Genomic DNA, 13,375 nt, shown 5'->3' with positions numbered 1-13,375 from the left:
ATATCTACAAAGTTAAAAATCACACTCAGGCTTAACTAAACCAGGAATCCATTCAAACGTAAAACGAGCAAAACATGAAACAATGTTATGCATAAAATGCTTTTCAGTTTAAAAGTGGTCACGACTCTTAAAATAGGAGCTGAAGTTTCACCCTGATGAACTTAATCCTACGAATCTGAAACACTTTTAGTGTTCTCAGTGCATCAGGAGAACATTGCACAACCCAAACAATATTAAACCCTCTTACTAACCTCATAACACTGCATAAGACCAGCAAAACCAAACTACTGTCTAAAAGTGAATCTCCAAGAGAACTGGTCAAACTTGCAGCCAAAACTAAGCAATGTTTCAAAAGAAAACTGCACATTTGAGACGTTTGTGGTGAATATGAACAAACAAAAAGTATCACGGCAAAGAAAAAGCCACCTCCATTGTTGGTTTCTTTCTTGCTTCAAGGTTAAACATTGCTTTTACTTGAAGACGGCTCTCGAAATACTCCAACTGGCAGCACATATTATGACAACATGGCTAAAAATCATGTAAACGCTTCAAACAGCAGTCATTCCAACAATATGTACAAAAACAAAGGGAAACATCTGTTGGCTCATGATATTAACAACCTTCAAAACATTAAAAATAAATAGTTTTACAATAACATAAAAAAAAACATTTTCCCAAAAATACAATGCTTTCCATCAGCTTACTCAGGACAAGGTTGAACACATGATTAAAAGGAGGCAACTATGAGCTAACGGTGTGTGTGTGTTTTCTCACACATGAAGATGAACATGTCTGCAGGTGTGTCAGGGGGATGCATAGGTGGGAAAGAAGATCCTGAGATAAACCCACAAAATGCTGTGACTAAAAATATAAAGCATACATGACAAAACGTTGGTTTAACGGATTCATCCAAGATCCAACTCCACAGCCACTCTGCAGATACCAGAAAGTACTATTTCCTATTATTGTTGTTTGTTTCCTCCTAAAAAATCAGTTGAGATACAATCAGAGGCAAAGGGGCATAAATAAGGCAGGTTATAAAACACAAGAATGTTAAGCTATGAAACAAAAATATTTATCAATAAATTAGAAACGAAGATGGCAGAAATCACTTGGCCTCTGTTAAAAAACTCTCCTGAACTCAGAAATATTAATATTAATAATCAACCTAGCAAACATGCTTCATTGAACAACAATCCCTTCTTCTTAAATGTCACAACAAAAAGTTAACAAGAGGAAAACTTGCGTTTACACATCAGCATGTACACGGATCGAGTTAAAATAATGATATCATATATTTATATACACACATCAGTCCCTGATCGATTAAGGCCAAAGTGCTGCAGATGCATGTGTCACCCACATCACAGGGAGGCTGCTGTTGCACTTATAGCTTTCCCCTGTTTGCAAAATGCAAACGAAGCAGTTTAGTAGAACTCCAAAGCCTTTGTTCCTGCCTGGTTTGTTTCTTGAACTTATAAAGTTAAAGAAACTGCTTTCAGAAATAATAGTCTCTCCAGTGATGCTCTTTTGTTTTGCCTTTTTTTTTTGTATTTCTTGTGGTTTTTTTTAACAAAAGGGAGATTTTATTTACATACAGTAGCATTAGGGTTCATATGACTAAATTCCACAGTCTTCTGGGACTTCCTGAAAAGCTCTGTCCTCCAAAAAGAAGAACACACAATGAGAGGCGGGGCTGTTAACTGGTGATGAAAGCAGGGAACCGGGGCAGTGGAGCAGTGCTGGTCTTCATGGGTACGAGCGGAGCCACAGTGGCGGTGACGGAGGAGTCAGAGCATGCCGAAGCCCTCGCTGCCCTCGCTGATGGCCAGCTTTAGCATCTTGTGCAGCTCCTCGTAAGAGTCATACGTGGGGAGGCACAGCTGGTTAAAACTAGACACAGAGTGACAGAGAGCCAGCTAACGTCAACACCGATGATAAGACAAGAATCTCCTGGAAAATGTCAAATTTGCAAACGTTAATTCTCTTATGGTTAGAAGTGCATTGCTTAAAGTGCCTGTGATGTCAAATTTTTTGTAATATTTATATGAATGCATTTTTAGAAAGAGGACATAAATAAAATACTACAAAAGAAATTTCATGTCACTGAGATGAACAGTTGTTGAGATATTCACCTGTGAAGTTACAGGAAGTGATGTCAAATGGGAATGTCTACATGTGAACAGAGCGTTGCTACAACAGCCAACAACCCAGAGTTTAAAGGAGCTATAAGTTCAAGCGCAAAAAAACATTTGCATCCAGGTTTGTGTCTGGGTTACGACAAACCACCGGGGAAAAGATGCTGGGCCCTCAGAAGGATTGAAAAATAGTGTAACAAGAATATCAGGTATGATTCAAAGTGTATGAAGAGCACAGTATAATTTGTTCATATTTGGTTTTATCCTTTTATCTGCAATTAAAATGAAACAAGCAATTATGGCACGGCAGGCCAGCATCAAACTAAAAATATTGTTGTTACACAACAGATGTGTTTAAGAATAAACCCCAGGGAAGTTATATACAGCGGGTAAAATAAGTATTGAACACGTCACCATTTTTCTCAGTAAATATATTACTAGAGGTGCTAATGACATGAAATTTTCACCAGATGTRGGTAACAACCCAAGTGATCCATACATACAAAGAAATCAAACCATAAATGTCCAGAAATGAAGTTATTTGTAATAATGTGGAATGGCACAGGGAAAAAGTATTGAACATACTTACTGAAATTTATCTAATACTTTGTACAAAAGCCTTTGTTGTCAATGACAGCTTCAAGACGCCTCCTGTATGGAGAAACTAGTGGCATGCATTGCTCAGGTGTGATTTTGGCCCATTCTTCCACAAACAGTCTTCAAATCTTGAAGGTTTCGTGGACCTCTTCTATGAACTCTTTCCATAGATTTTCTGTTGGATTCAGGTCAGGTGATTGGCTGGGCCATTCCAGCAGCTTTAGTTTCTTTCTCTGAAACCAACTGAGAGTTTCCTTGGCTTTGTGTTTGGGCTCATTGTCTTGTTGAAATGTCCAGCCACGTTTCAWCTTCATCATCCTGGTAGATGGAAGCAGATTTTTATCAAGAATGTCTCTGGACATTTTTCCACTCATCCTTCCTTCAATTATTTGAAGTTTGCCAGTACCATATGCTGAAAAACAGCCCCACACCATGATGTTCCCACCTCCAAACTTCACTGTTGGTATGGTGTTTTMGGGCTGATGTGCAGTGCCATTTGACCTCCAAACATGATGTGTATTCTGGCATCCAAACAGTTCAATGTTGGTCTCATCTGACCAGACTATATTCTCCCAGTATTACACAGGCTTGTTTAAATGTTGTGCAGCAAACTTTAAAGGAGCTTCAACATGCTGTTTCTTCAGCAGTGGAGTCTTGCGTGGTGAGCGTGCATACAGGCCATGGTGGTTCAGTGCATTACTTATTGTTTTCTTTGAAACTAACGTACCTGCTAATTCCAGGTCTTTCTGAAGCTCTCCACAAGTGGTCCTTGGCTCTTGGACAACTCTTCTGATAATTCTTTTCACTCCTCTGTCAGAAATRTTGTGAGGAGCACCTGGTRGTGGTCGGTTTATGGTGAAATGATGTTCTTTCCACTTCTGAATTATGGCCCCAACAGTGCTCACTGGAACCTTCAGAAGTTTAGACATTCTTCTGTAACRGATGCCATCATTATGCTTTGCAACAATAAGGTTGTGAAGGTCTTGAGAGAGCTCTTTACTTTTACCCATCATCAGATGMTTCTTGTGTGATACCTGGCCATCATTTGGGACTGAACCAGCTGATATTAATTTGCAATGACAAGGGGCAGGCTTGCTTTCTAATTACTGAGAGAGTTCAGCTGGTGTCTTGGCTTVCCATGCCTTTTTACACCTCCCTTTCTTCATGTGTTCAATACTTTTTCCCTGTGCCATTCCACATTATTACAAATAACTTKATTTCTGGACATTTATGGTTTGATTTATTTGTATGTATGGATCACTTACTTGGGTTGTTACCGACATCTGGTGAAAATTTCATGTCATTAGCACCTCTAGTAATATATTTACTGAGAAAAATGGTGATAGTGGGCTAACACATGACACATTTCAGAGTGTTTGAGGCGTTTTTAAACATGAATATACTCACTAACCGTGCTTGAACACCACACAGGTGTTTCAGTAACACAATGTCGATACCAAAGTTCTTTTTATCAGCATCTGCTTACCAAGTATGTGCGGTGGGCAAAGTGCTGTGTGTGGGGGCGGCGATGATTTGAAAAGAGGGGCAAAGAGTGTTGAACCCTCCAGGGGGAAGCTGAGAGGAGCCAGTGGTGAACTGCAACAGACGTGCCAGCTCTTCCTGGGTGAAACTGGACACCACTGCCCAGAACCACTTCATCACCTTTGGATAGAATAAAAATCAATGCACAGACAGCACTTTGCTGGTAGAAGAAAAAAAGAAAGTTTTCCTACTTTCTCTCTGAAATGCCAGGATCCTCCGACAATCACAGCATGAGCTTTGAAGTCCTGCACGTTTATATCGCCTGTTCCGCACATCAACAACTGATGAGGAGAAACGAAAAACATACATAATTACCCAGTGATTTTTCCTTCCTTTAAAGATTCTCTGGGATTTTATTACACACACCTCCAACTCGTTCTCATCAAATATGGCCAGCAGATTTTCTGGAACCAGTTCATTCAGTCCTATAATTGATTAAAAGACTCCCATTAATGACATGCGCACAACAYGGACAAAAACAGCCACTTGCATTCATGTCTTCTTACCTTTCAGGAAATGTTCCACCTCATCCCTCACCTGGCTGGCCAGTCTGTATTGCGCCAGCAGGTTGAGATAATGCATCTTATTTTCATTGGTAACGGCGATCTGAGCTCCCCCTGAAATTAGCTCCACCACCTGCACATGAGGCACGAWGGAGGAATGAATCCAAGGTTTAAATGAGCAGATTGATCTAATAACATGCTTAGTTAATTTTAAAACAGACAGCTAAGTTCTGTTTCAACAGGAGGAAAACAAAACCAGACATGTAGAAGCTGAAGTTATATTAGTCTCTAAAGTGAAAAAACAAAACAACCATAAACAAAAGCCAGGATGGTAAACTACTCATCCGCCATCATATAAAACCCACTGACATCATCTTTCAGGAAAAAACAAAATGGTTGGCAAACAAGCAATATGGTTCCTTTTGCATGATTTATTACCATTTTCTATGAAGAAATAGCTTTACAGATTAAAGAGGTGTTTCCTTTCCAAATCGTTGCCTCACCTTCTCCAGCTGTCCTGACTTGTTGTACTTCTCCTCAGCAAACACCAGGTCCATTTCACTCACGTCATTGTTTAGGATGAAGCAGACTTTGGTTTTGTAGAACTCCTGGTCATCTGCCTCAAAGTACTTTGTGTGTGGAAAACAAAATGGAAAACACAGTAAAAAAAATTTAAATAAACATGACATTTCATCTTCTTGGAGAGAATGGATAAAAGACAATTGGGTGGGCTTTTTGAATTCTTAAGAAGTTAGATAAACAGCGATACATGCTGGCTGGGTTTCCATAAATAATCCAATGAACCAGATTCCTGGCTCTTTTTTTTTTTTTTTTTGGAGTTTGTTTAAAAGCTGAGAAAGACCAGATGACAAAAAGAGGYTAAACAATGAAAACAGAACCTTGCTCATTTGAAGATTTCTATACCTTGTAGTTCATCCTAAGACCAATGATCTGCGCTAAGAAGGAACGTGTAAAGCGAGCTCGGACCAGCTGTTTGTAGGCTCCGCCCAGAGCCGACTCGTACAAACATTTCCCCACGATGCGACCTGCGAACTCGTACATCTTCAAGCGCAAGTGAGGCGGCCTGTCGGGATTTGGGTGCACCTGGAAAAGTGAAGAGTGCTTGCTTAATTATTATTTGTTTTTAGAAAATGTAGTTGAACTGGATTGAGGACTAAATATGAAAACAAACACCAAAAAACAAAACAAAACAAAAAAAAGACTCACAAGGCCCTGGTTATCGTCACTGAAGCGTGTGAACAACTGGTTGGACGTGTCAAAAAGAGTCTTGCAGATCAACTCAAACCACTCCCTGCGAGGTCCACCCCAGTCAAGAGCTGCAAAAGAACAACAGAAATAAGTGCGCTGCGTGATGAAAGAGTTTAAAACGTCAGTAGAGCTCATAAACTTGAGAAATTTACCTTCTTCGTCATGAAACACAACCTCAAAGTTCTTACTCCAGTCTGACACTGAGAAGTTCCTTGTGGCCTTTAATGACTGAAATGAGAGTAAACATTATGACTAGGGATGGGTACCTTTGACATTTGAATTGATTTGCTACCAATATCCGGTACCTGGGAATCGGTACCGGTATTTAACGGTACCAATTTTCGGTACTTCGTGTGTGTTTTTTTTTATAATAAACTTGATAAACTGTTTTTATTTTACATATTTCTCAATATATAAAATTTAACAAATATCAAGACAACATCCAACTCTTTGTATTGTAACATCAATTGTTTAACTAACTCTTTAAGGTAAAAACTCTTGAAAACAACAAGACTGTTTTGTCTTATTGCACAAATTAAAATCCAGCTCCATGTTTTTCTATTGATGTCATTTCCCTGCTAGAAAAATTGTGTGATGGAGGTCCATGGTTGGCAAATAAGTTTAAATCAAATAAGCAAAAGAGGATTGAGTTTTAAAAAAAAGTATTCAAGCTACGTTTTGAGCATCCAACACGCGCCAACGCTTTGAGTTGACTGCTTGTTGATGGGTTCAAATTAATTACACCTTAAAGAAATAAACCAGACAGACATGAGTATTCAGTTTTGATCAGTTACCTTTGCAAAGTGAGAAATTCTGGAGATCACTTAGCTTTTCGGGCCAGGGATCTGGAGAAGTTCAGAAGCTTTGCTGAGAAAACTGTTTATTTATTAAGCAGACAAGGAGCAGAGAAAACATGTCCTGACCAATCACATCACAGAGAGCTGTTTCTTATCAGCAGTGTAGCAGAAAGTGAAAAAATTTATGGCAGGTCTGCTCTCAGCCTCAGAGCAGAGTGAACAAAGCTTCATTCATTAAGAGTCTGATTACACATTCAGTAAGAACCTGATTAATACAAAATGATAAAGTATAAAAATCTCTAACACTTGTGCTTCAGGTCAGATGCATTCGAACTGTCAGGAAGCGCCTCTGTTGTTTTCCTCTGCCGGTCTCTGGCTACGTTCACATGGCAGGCAAATGCGACCTATATGATTTTTTATGACAGTCTGAACGCGATAAATCTGATTTTTCAAATCCGACCCAGGCCGTTTCAGAATGTGGTTTTAAATTGGATACATATCTGATGTATTCAAAGCGACTGCAGTGAGAACGTTCATGTCACATTTTATCCGACTTTTTCATCAGTGAGGTGGGGGTGAAGGATCGATAATAATCTAACATCAAGTCATGCTGTTTAAACCTGTAACTCCATGTGTTTACAGCTCCAAAACACAAGTCCAGTTGCTTCGTCTTTTTACTTTTCATTTRCCATGTAGATAGTAACGTCCAGCTTGGGTCACGAAGCGTATCAATCCTAAAGTTACTTGGTCGATACTTTAGTTCCAGCTCATTGTTTCGTTCAAAAATAAAAAGCTTCACTGGAGCATCCCGGTCAGAGACAGGTTCAGATAAACACTGAACTACACAAGCATGTCAGGTAATTATTTAATCAGCTCTGATTAAACAACAACTTCAGATTCGACGTGCAAAATTAGCATTCATGCTAGTTCTGTAAACAAACAAGCTGGTTGAATGAGACGGCACGTCTTTTATTGCGCATGCGTGTCACATCAGCGCTGTGTAGCGTTCACACTGGTGTCTGATGCAGGTCGCATTTAAAATGTAATGTGAACGCTCACACAAAAACATCGGATTATTTCAGAAAATCAGAATTGAGCATTAAGACCTGCAGTGTGAACGTAGCCTCTGTTTAACAGCGGATGAAATAAAGAAAGTGGCGGTACTTTATTTACTTTGAGCAAGCGAACGTCGTGCTCACAAGATAATTAATCCACCAGATAATTCAGAGGCGGTCTGTTTGGTGAGTTTTACTCCAGGAGCTGCGAGGTTCGCTTTCAAGCTACGTTCAGACCAAACTGTTTACTGAACCAGCGGCTGCTCACGTCATTACGCTCTTGCGCGATGCTGCGTTCATGACAAGCATGGAAAATCTCCAACTCTTACGCGAATATGATCACAATGATGCGTTTAGGTACCAAAAAATGGTACCGTTTGATGTCACGTGAATAGGTTCTCAATAGCACCGACAGAATTCGGTCGGTACTTTCAAAAGTATCGAATTTGGTACCCATCCCTAATTATGACAAGGTTAATAATAGAATTATGTTTATTTGCAGAAAGCACGACTCACAAAAGAAGAGTTAAAATGCAGAAAAGCAGCAGTACTCACTGAATCTAGAATGGCATGTCGGGAGATTTTTAGGCAAGTTTTGGTTCGAGGTTTCTTGGCGTGAATGTGCCTGAGTTCCCGTTGAAAGAAGTTCACTTTATCTTGAAAGGTTTCGGAGCCACCTAAAGCCGAGAAGCTCAAGTTACTGGGAGGGTCTGTGCACAGGACAACTTCAATCATACAAGTTTAAAAACAAACCTATGTTTTTGTGCAGGAAGCGAATGAAGGTGGCCGCCATGATGTTTCTGTCTTTGCAGCTGAGCTCCACAGGAGGCTGTATCCCATCATCCACCACCAGAGTTAAATATCTATGAACTGGGTCTGGACCATAGTAAGTAAACTGAAAAAAAAGGACGTTAGGATGAGTTYAAAATCCAAGTAAAAACGGTGTTTTCTCCAAGATTGTAACATTTACTCTGCTAATACCTTTGTTCCTGGACAGACTCGAAATGTGAAAAGGCGCCACGGAATAATTTTCAGGTAGAACTCCTTAACAGATAGTTGCTGTTTGACAAAATTCAAATCAGTGTTTTCATCTTTAAAGACATACTTTATATTGGTTTAAAATCTAAAAAAAATAAATAAATAAAACATCTAACTCTGTTGAACCATTCAGCCTTCTCCTTACCTTTGGCGATATGTAACAGTAGACCTTTTTTGGTTTCTTCACCTTCTCTGGTTGCCCCTCCACAGGAGAGTCGTGCTCCTCATCCTCCTCCCCCATGGAAGGCCTCCTGTGAGGAGTCAGCAGAGAGGACGCTGGTAACTGCCACGACGAACTGCTGTAGTTCCCGCTGCTGTAAAGGTACGCCTCGAAGTAGATGCTTATGCCTGGAGTGGACACATTCTTCTCCACGCAGGCTTTTTCATTCTCTGCCGTGTGCACAAATGGCCAGATTAGGCATGGGAAACGGACTGTGAAAAGACGGTCCTCTCTTAAAGTACCGCTTGGTTTTCAGAATCTGAAAGTCGCTCACCACTGAGAACAATTATGTCAAATTCCCCGTTGCTGAGCAGCTGATCCTTGTAGGAGATGCGGGCCCTGAAACAGCCCGTCTTCCTCAGGGTCAGCCTCAGCAGAACCAGGCACTGCTGCTTGTTGAGTGAAACGGACTTGCTGTAGGACCCCTCGAGGCTGTCATCATCCGCTGTGCCTAGCTGAAAACCAGAAGAACTGAAGCATCAGTTCAGCCCACTGTAACATCACTCCTGAAGCAAAGAATCAGCAGAGGCTTTGCTTTCACAATCATAAGCAAGAAAAACACCATATGAAGGTCAATAAAAGAAAAAAAAAAAGGCTGGTTCTGCTTACAGAGTGGACATGCACACTGTAGTTGGCTTCATCGGTGAGAGAAGTGGAGTTACTGGTGGGGTTTCCGTACTCGTCCCTGGGTTCAATTTGTAACGTGTGCTGCTGGCTGTTTGTTAGCACCAGGGTAGAAAAATGGTAGGCTATTGTTGTTTTGGACGGAACAACAGTACCTGAGAACAAAACCAGAAATATTTTTTCTTTATTCAAAAAATTAATGTGACCCATCATATCGAAATGAGGATTAAGTCAAATTTGGTCAAAATGGTCTAACTACATTTTCAGATTCCTGCTTTTTAAAAGCTACATTTTGATACCGAGATCATCCTGATATCATCAGCTTATCCAGAGATATGACTTAATTTGTCTTGTTGGTTATGATCATATATTACTGTTTGGTATGAATCCTAATTTTATGTAAATTTATTGAGTAATTTTTGATGTCAAGATAAAGAGGAAACTTCAGAGTATTTGTATATTAAGATTTCCCAGTTGGAAAGAAACAAAAACATTGCTAGCTCACAGGGGAAAACTCAAAATTTTAAGGCGTTTTCCCTTAAAATCAGTATTTTTCTTGCTACTGCTCAAAAAAATGCTTCAAAATTTGTTTTTAGGATTATATTTCAGACAGTTCATTCAAACGATACATTGATAAGGCTTTAATTCATTATATTTTGACAAAATACAAACCCTTTATCTGCCCGTTTTTCCAAAAACCACTTTTGGACTTAATCCTCATTTCGATGTGATGCTTTCAATGTTCAACAAATGTTAAAAAAATAAAAAGTCTGAATTGTACCTGGCTGAAATATCTTGTAATAAGGACTGTAAGCCACATTCAGACCACCCAGCTTGACAGCAACCTCATAGCGTCCAGCTTTGCGTACTGTGAAGGCAATTTTGACAACGTTGGACTCTGGTTCTTGCAGAACCTCCTGTGTGACAGGGATGTCCAGGGCCAGCTCAATGTGAGTAATGTTGACCCTCAAACCCACAGGCCGATGGGCAGGGAAAGGTTGACCATTCTTGTAGAACAGCTAAGACACGAGTAAATAAAGAGCAAAATGATTTATAGAGAATACACGCATCAGGTTTTTCCTTTTAAGTTTAAACATTTATTCTCAAAAAGACTGATTTTATACGGATCTTTTCAGATCCACTCAGAAACATTTAAGGTTTACCCTCAATGCATTTGTAATCTGTCATCACCTGGACTCGAAAAGTCATCGTTTGCCCCACTTCCTGCGGTTCTTTCCAGTCCCAGGACACCTTGCAGGAACGTGGGTCCAGGTAGTTGCCACGGACATAGTCATAGATGCTGCGGTCACCTCTTTGTCTTGCATCCTCGTTCTGAAGGAAGCTAACGATTCTTGCTGCAACCTCACAGAGGAACTTGATGGTAAAGAAAAACGCTATGATGGAAACAGTAATTCCACCTGCCGCAAATAAAGGGGAGGAAAAAAGTACGTAGAGCTTGAATACGATCAGTGCTACAACAAAATTTTAAAAAAATTTTGTCAGCATGTTTTGTCAAATCGGTACCACTGGGCTCCTCTTATGGCTTATTAATTATTTATTTATAAACAGTGTACCGTTTTACACTTTACAACAAGTCTCCCTTTGATAGTTCTGGATATGCAGTAATACAGTACATTATATATAAAATATGTGTTTCCAAAACTCTATTATGCTTACAAGGTAGAAACTTAAAATGTTTAATATAGCACTTTAAATGTAATATGTACATAAACAGATTTGGCTCACTATTTGGCAAGAAACAGGACAGTTTTATCTCTTTCTTATCCTTAATTAATGCATAATAAACACTTATTAATGATTTATAAAGTGTTTACAAATTAATTATAAATATCAAACCTAATTTGTGTCATCCTTATGATTAATATTTAGATATTAAAGAAGAAGATAAGAAAAACAAGTTCGTTAGTAAACACCAACCCAGAAATAACCACTTAAAAGTTCATTTTAAACTCACCAATCACGTAAAACATGAGGTCCCTTATCGAGAAGCACAGTGCCACAGTACAGCCAAAAAATAGAGCTCCCGCTAAAAAAAAGAAAAAGAAAAATTTGGAAAATGTATTAAAGAACATCTGAAATGTAGACAGTGCACAGTGTACGGTTTTACAATACATATGAAGAACAGGTTTACTTTACAAAAAATGAGAACAAACGGAAAAAAGGTGCGAGTTGAATGGCCAGTTTTATGCTCCATCATGTTGAAAGCCACTCCTACTTAAAGGAATGCTGACCAACAAGGGCAGATAAACATTAGGAATGTAAACAATACAGATACATTTGATTGTTCATATGCCACCATATGAACACATTCTTTGTAGGATTTCTTCTTTTTCTGAGGGAGGGAATAAAAGAGCCGATTATGTGTTGTGAATACAGATGAAGCAACACAAAACTTCCCCATAAAAATACGTAATTGTGACTCTTGCAAAAGCGTTTGCAAAAACACTTGGCAATATTACAATTCATTGCATGTTTATAGGTTGGAGCTGAATGCCTCTTGTTAATCCACAGCTGTGGAAAGTCACCAAAGCCAGAAAATCCCAGAAAATAATCAAGAGTCTCACCAGTCGACCACTTTTCATTCAGACGCCTCTCTGCAAGGCTGTGCACCAGCCGGATCTCGTAGTCCTGGTCTCGACTCCGCCTGGAAGTCTGGAGGATCTTGATGCCAGTGGAAAGTTTGATGTAATCTTCGTAGTAGTAACTCCAGGCGGCTAACGAAAGCTGCAGCTGACTGTCAAACTGGGACAGATCGTCCAGATTCATACATCCGAGGGTCTTCAGTCTGCAGAGAAACAGAAAATTATAACACTTTTCTTCTTTACGTACCAGAAAATAACCCTGTTCTGAATGCAGAAATCTTGACCTTGATCTATTGAGCAAGTGCACTTCTCCAAACTGCAAACGGAAAACTTTCACACATGAACACTAGTTCATGTGAAATTCTGCGTAACCAGTGAGGAGAACCTTATTTTCTAATTGTCGGGTCAACAATGAGACTGTGATGTGCAGCATTTGAAATTAAAATACAGTATCTATATTGGACAAACAAGGGAAGAACAGCAGCAGTAACAAATTAATTAAAAATAAACTATTTCCTGTTGCAAGTTGTAACCATGAAACAGCTCTGTTGAGAACCTGCTGCATTTATACCACTGAGTTTTACGGTTTGACGCTGAAGTATAAAACTTAAAAAAAAGTATAATTAAGTCATGTTCAAAACGAAAAGAAGACATGACAAAATGGGAAAAAATGTGTATTATTCTTAATTATTAAGATGTTTTCTTCTAGTTTTTGTACAGGAAACATATGTCACAGGCACTTTAAATACCGCCATACTACAGTCTGTCACCGAATCCAAAACTAAACCAAAACTATGTGAGCAATGAAGATGAAAAAGGACAGAGGTGTCATAACCTTCAAGAATGTGATTCTCTTTGCTTTTAGAGTCAGACAGTATTTTATGAAAACATGACAATTTAAGTATCTGAAACATTATCAACCTTTAAAACAAACACACATAGAGGTCGTTGTTTTAGTAAGTCAATAGAATATTTACACACATTATATA

At 39.1% G+C, this 13,375-nt stretch overlaps 1 protein-coding gene across 2 annotated transcripts in view; it reads right to left on the bottom strand.

Annotated features, from left to right (window-relative positions):
* Window positions 1-307: 307 nt before the first annotated feature.
* Window positions 308-13,375, bottom strand: part of arel1 (apoptosis resistant E3 ubiquitin protein ligase 1) — a 15,888-nt gene continuing 2,820 nt past the window's right edge. For both annotated transcript variants that reach the window (XM_014029855.1, XM_014029856.1), the window contains exons 4-22: window positions 12,369-12,589; window positions 11,759-11,830; window positions 10,975-11,201; window positions 10,565-10,802; window positions 9,769-9,938; window positions 9,434-9,614; window positions 9,085-9,329; window positions 8,883-8,960; window positions 8,655-8,796; window positions 8,457-8,578; window positions 6,202-6,277; window positions 6,008-6,117; window positions 5,705-5,884; window positions 5,284-5,409; window positions 4,784-4,913; window positions 4,644-4,702; window positions 4,469-4,558; window positions 4,222-4,397; window positions 308-1,893 (exon numbers count right to left, since the gene is read on the bottom strand). In XM_014029855.1, coding sequence (XP_013885309.1) covers window positions 1,791-1,893; window positions 4,222-4,397; window positions 4,469-4,558; window positions 4,644-4,702; window positions 4,784-4,913; window positions 5,284-5,409; window positions 5,705-5,884; window positions 6,008-6,117; window positions 6,202-6,277; window positions 8,457-8,578; window positions 8,655-8,796; window positions 8,883-8,960; window positions 9,085-9,329; window positions 9,434-9,614; window positions 9,769-9,938; window positions 10,565-10,802; window positions 10,975-11,201; window positions 11,759-11,830; window positions 12,369-12,589 — 2,746 coding nt within the window. In that variant the 3' untranslated portion in view covers window positions 308-1,790. The remainder of the gene's footprint in view (window positions 1,894-4,221; window positions 4,398-4,468; window positions 4,559-4,643; window positions 4,703-4,783; window positions 4,914-5,283; window positions 5,410-5,704; window positions 5,885-6,007; window positions 6,118-6,201; window positions 6,278-8,456; window positions 8,579-8,654; window positions 8,797-8,882; window positions 8,961-9,084; window positions 9,330-9,433; window positions 9,615-9,768; window positions 9,939-10,564; window positions 10,803-10,974; window positions 11,202-11,758; window positions 11,831-12,368; window positions 12,590-13,375) is intronic.

Source organism: Austrofundulus limnaeus, unplaced genomic scaffold, assembly GCF_001266775.1.
Source record: "Austrofundulus limnaeus strain Quisiro unplaced genomic scaffold, Austrofundulus_limnaeus-1.0 Scaffold959, whole genome shotgun sequence".
Taxonomy (NCBI): domain Eukaryota; kingdom Metazoa; phylum Chordata; class Actinopteri; order Cyprinodontiformes; family Rivulidae; genus Austrofundulus; species Austrofundulus limnaeus.
The sequence above is the reverse complement of the archived record's forward strand: the minus strand, read 5'-3'. Positions and strand labels throughout refer to the sequence as shown.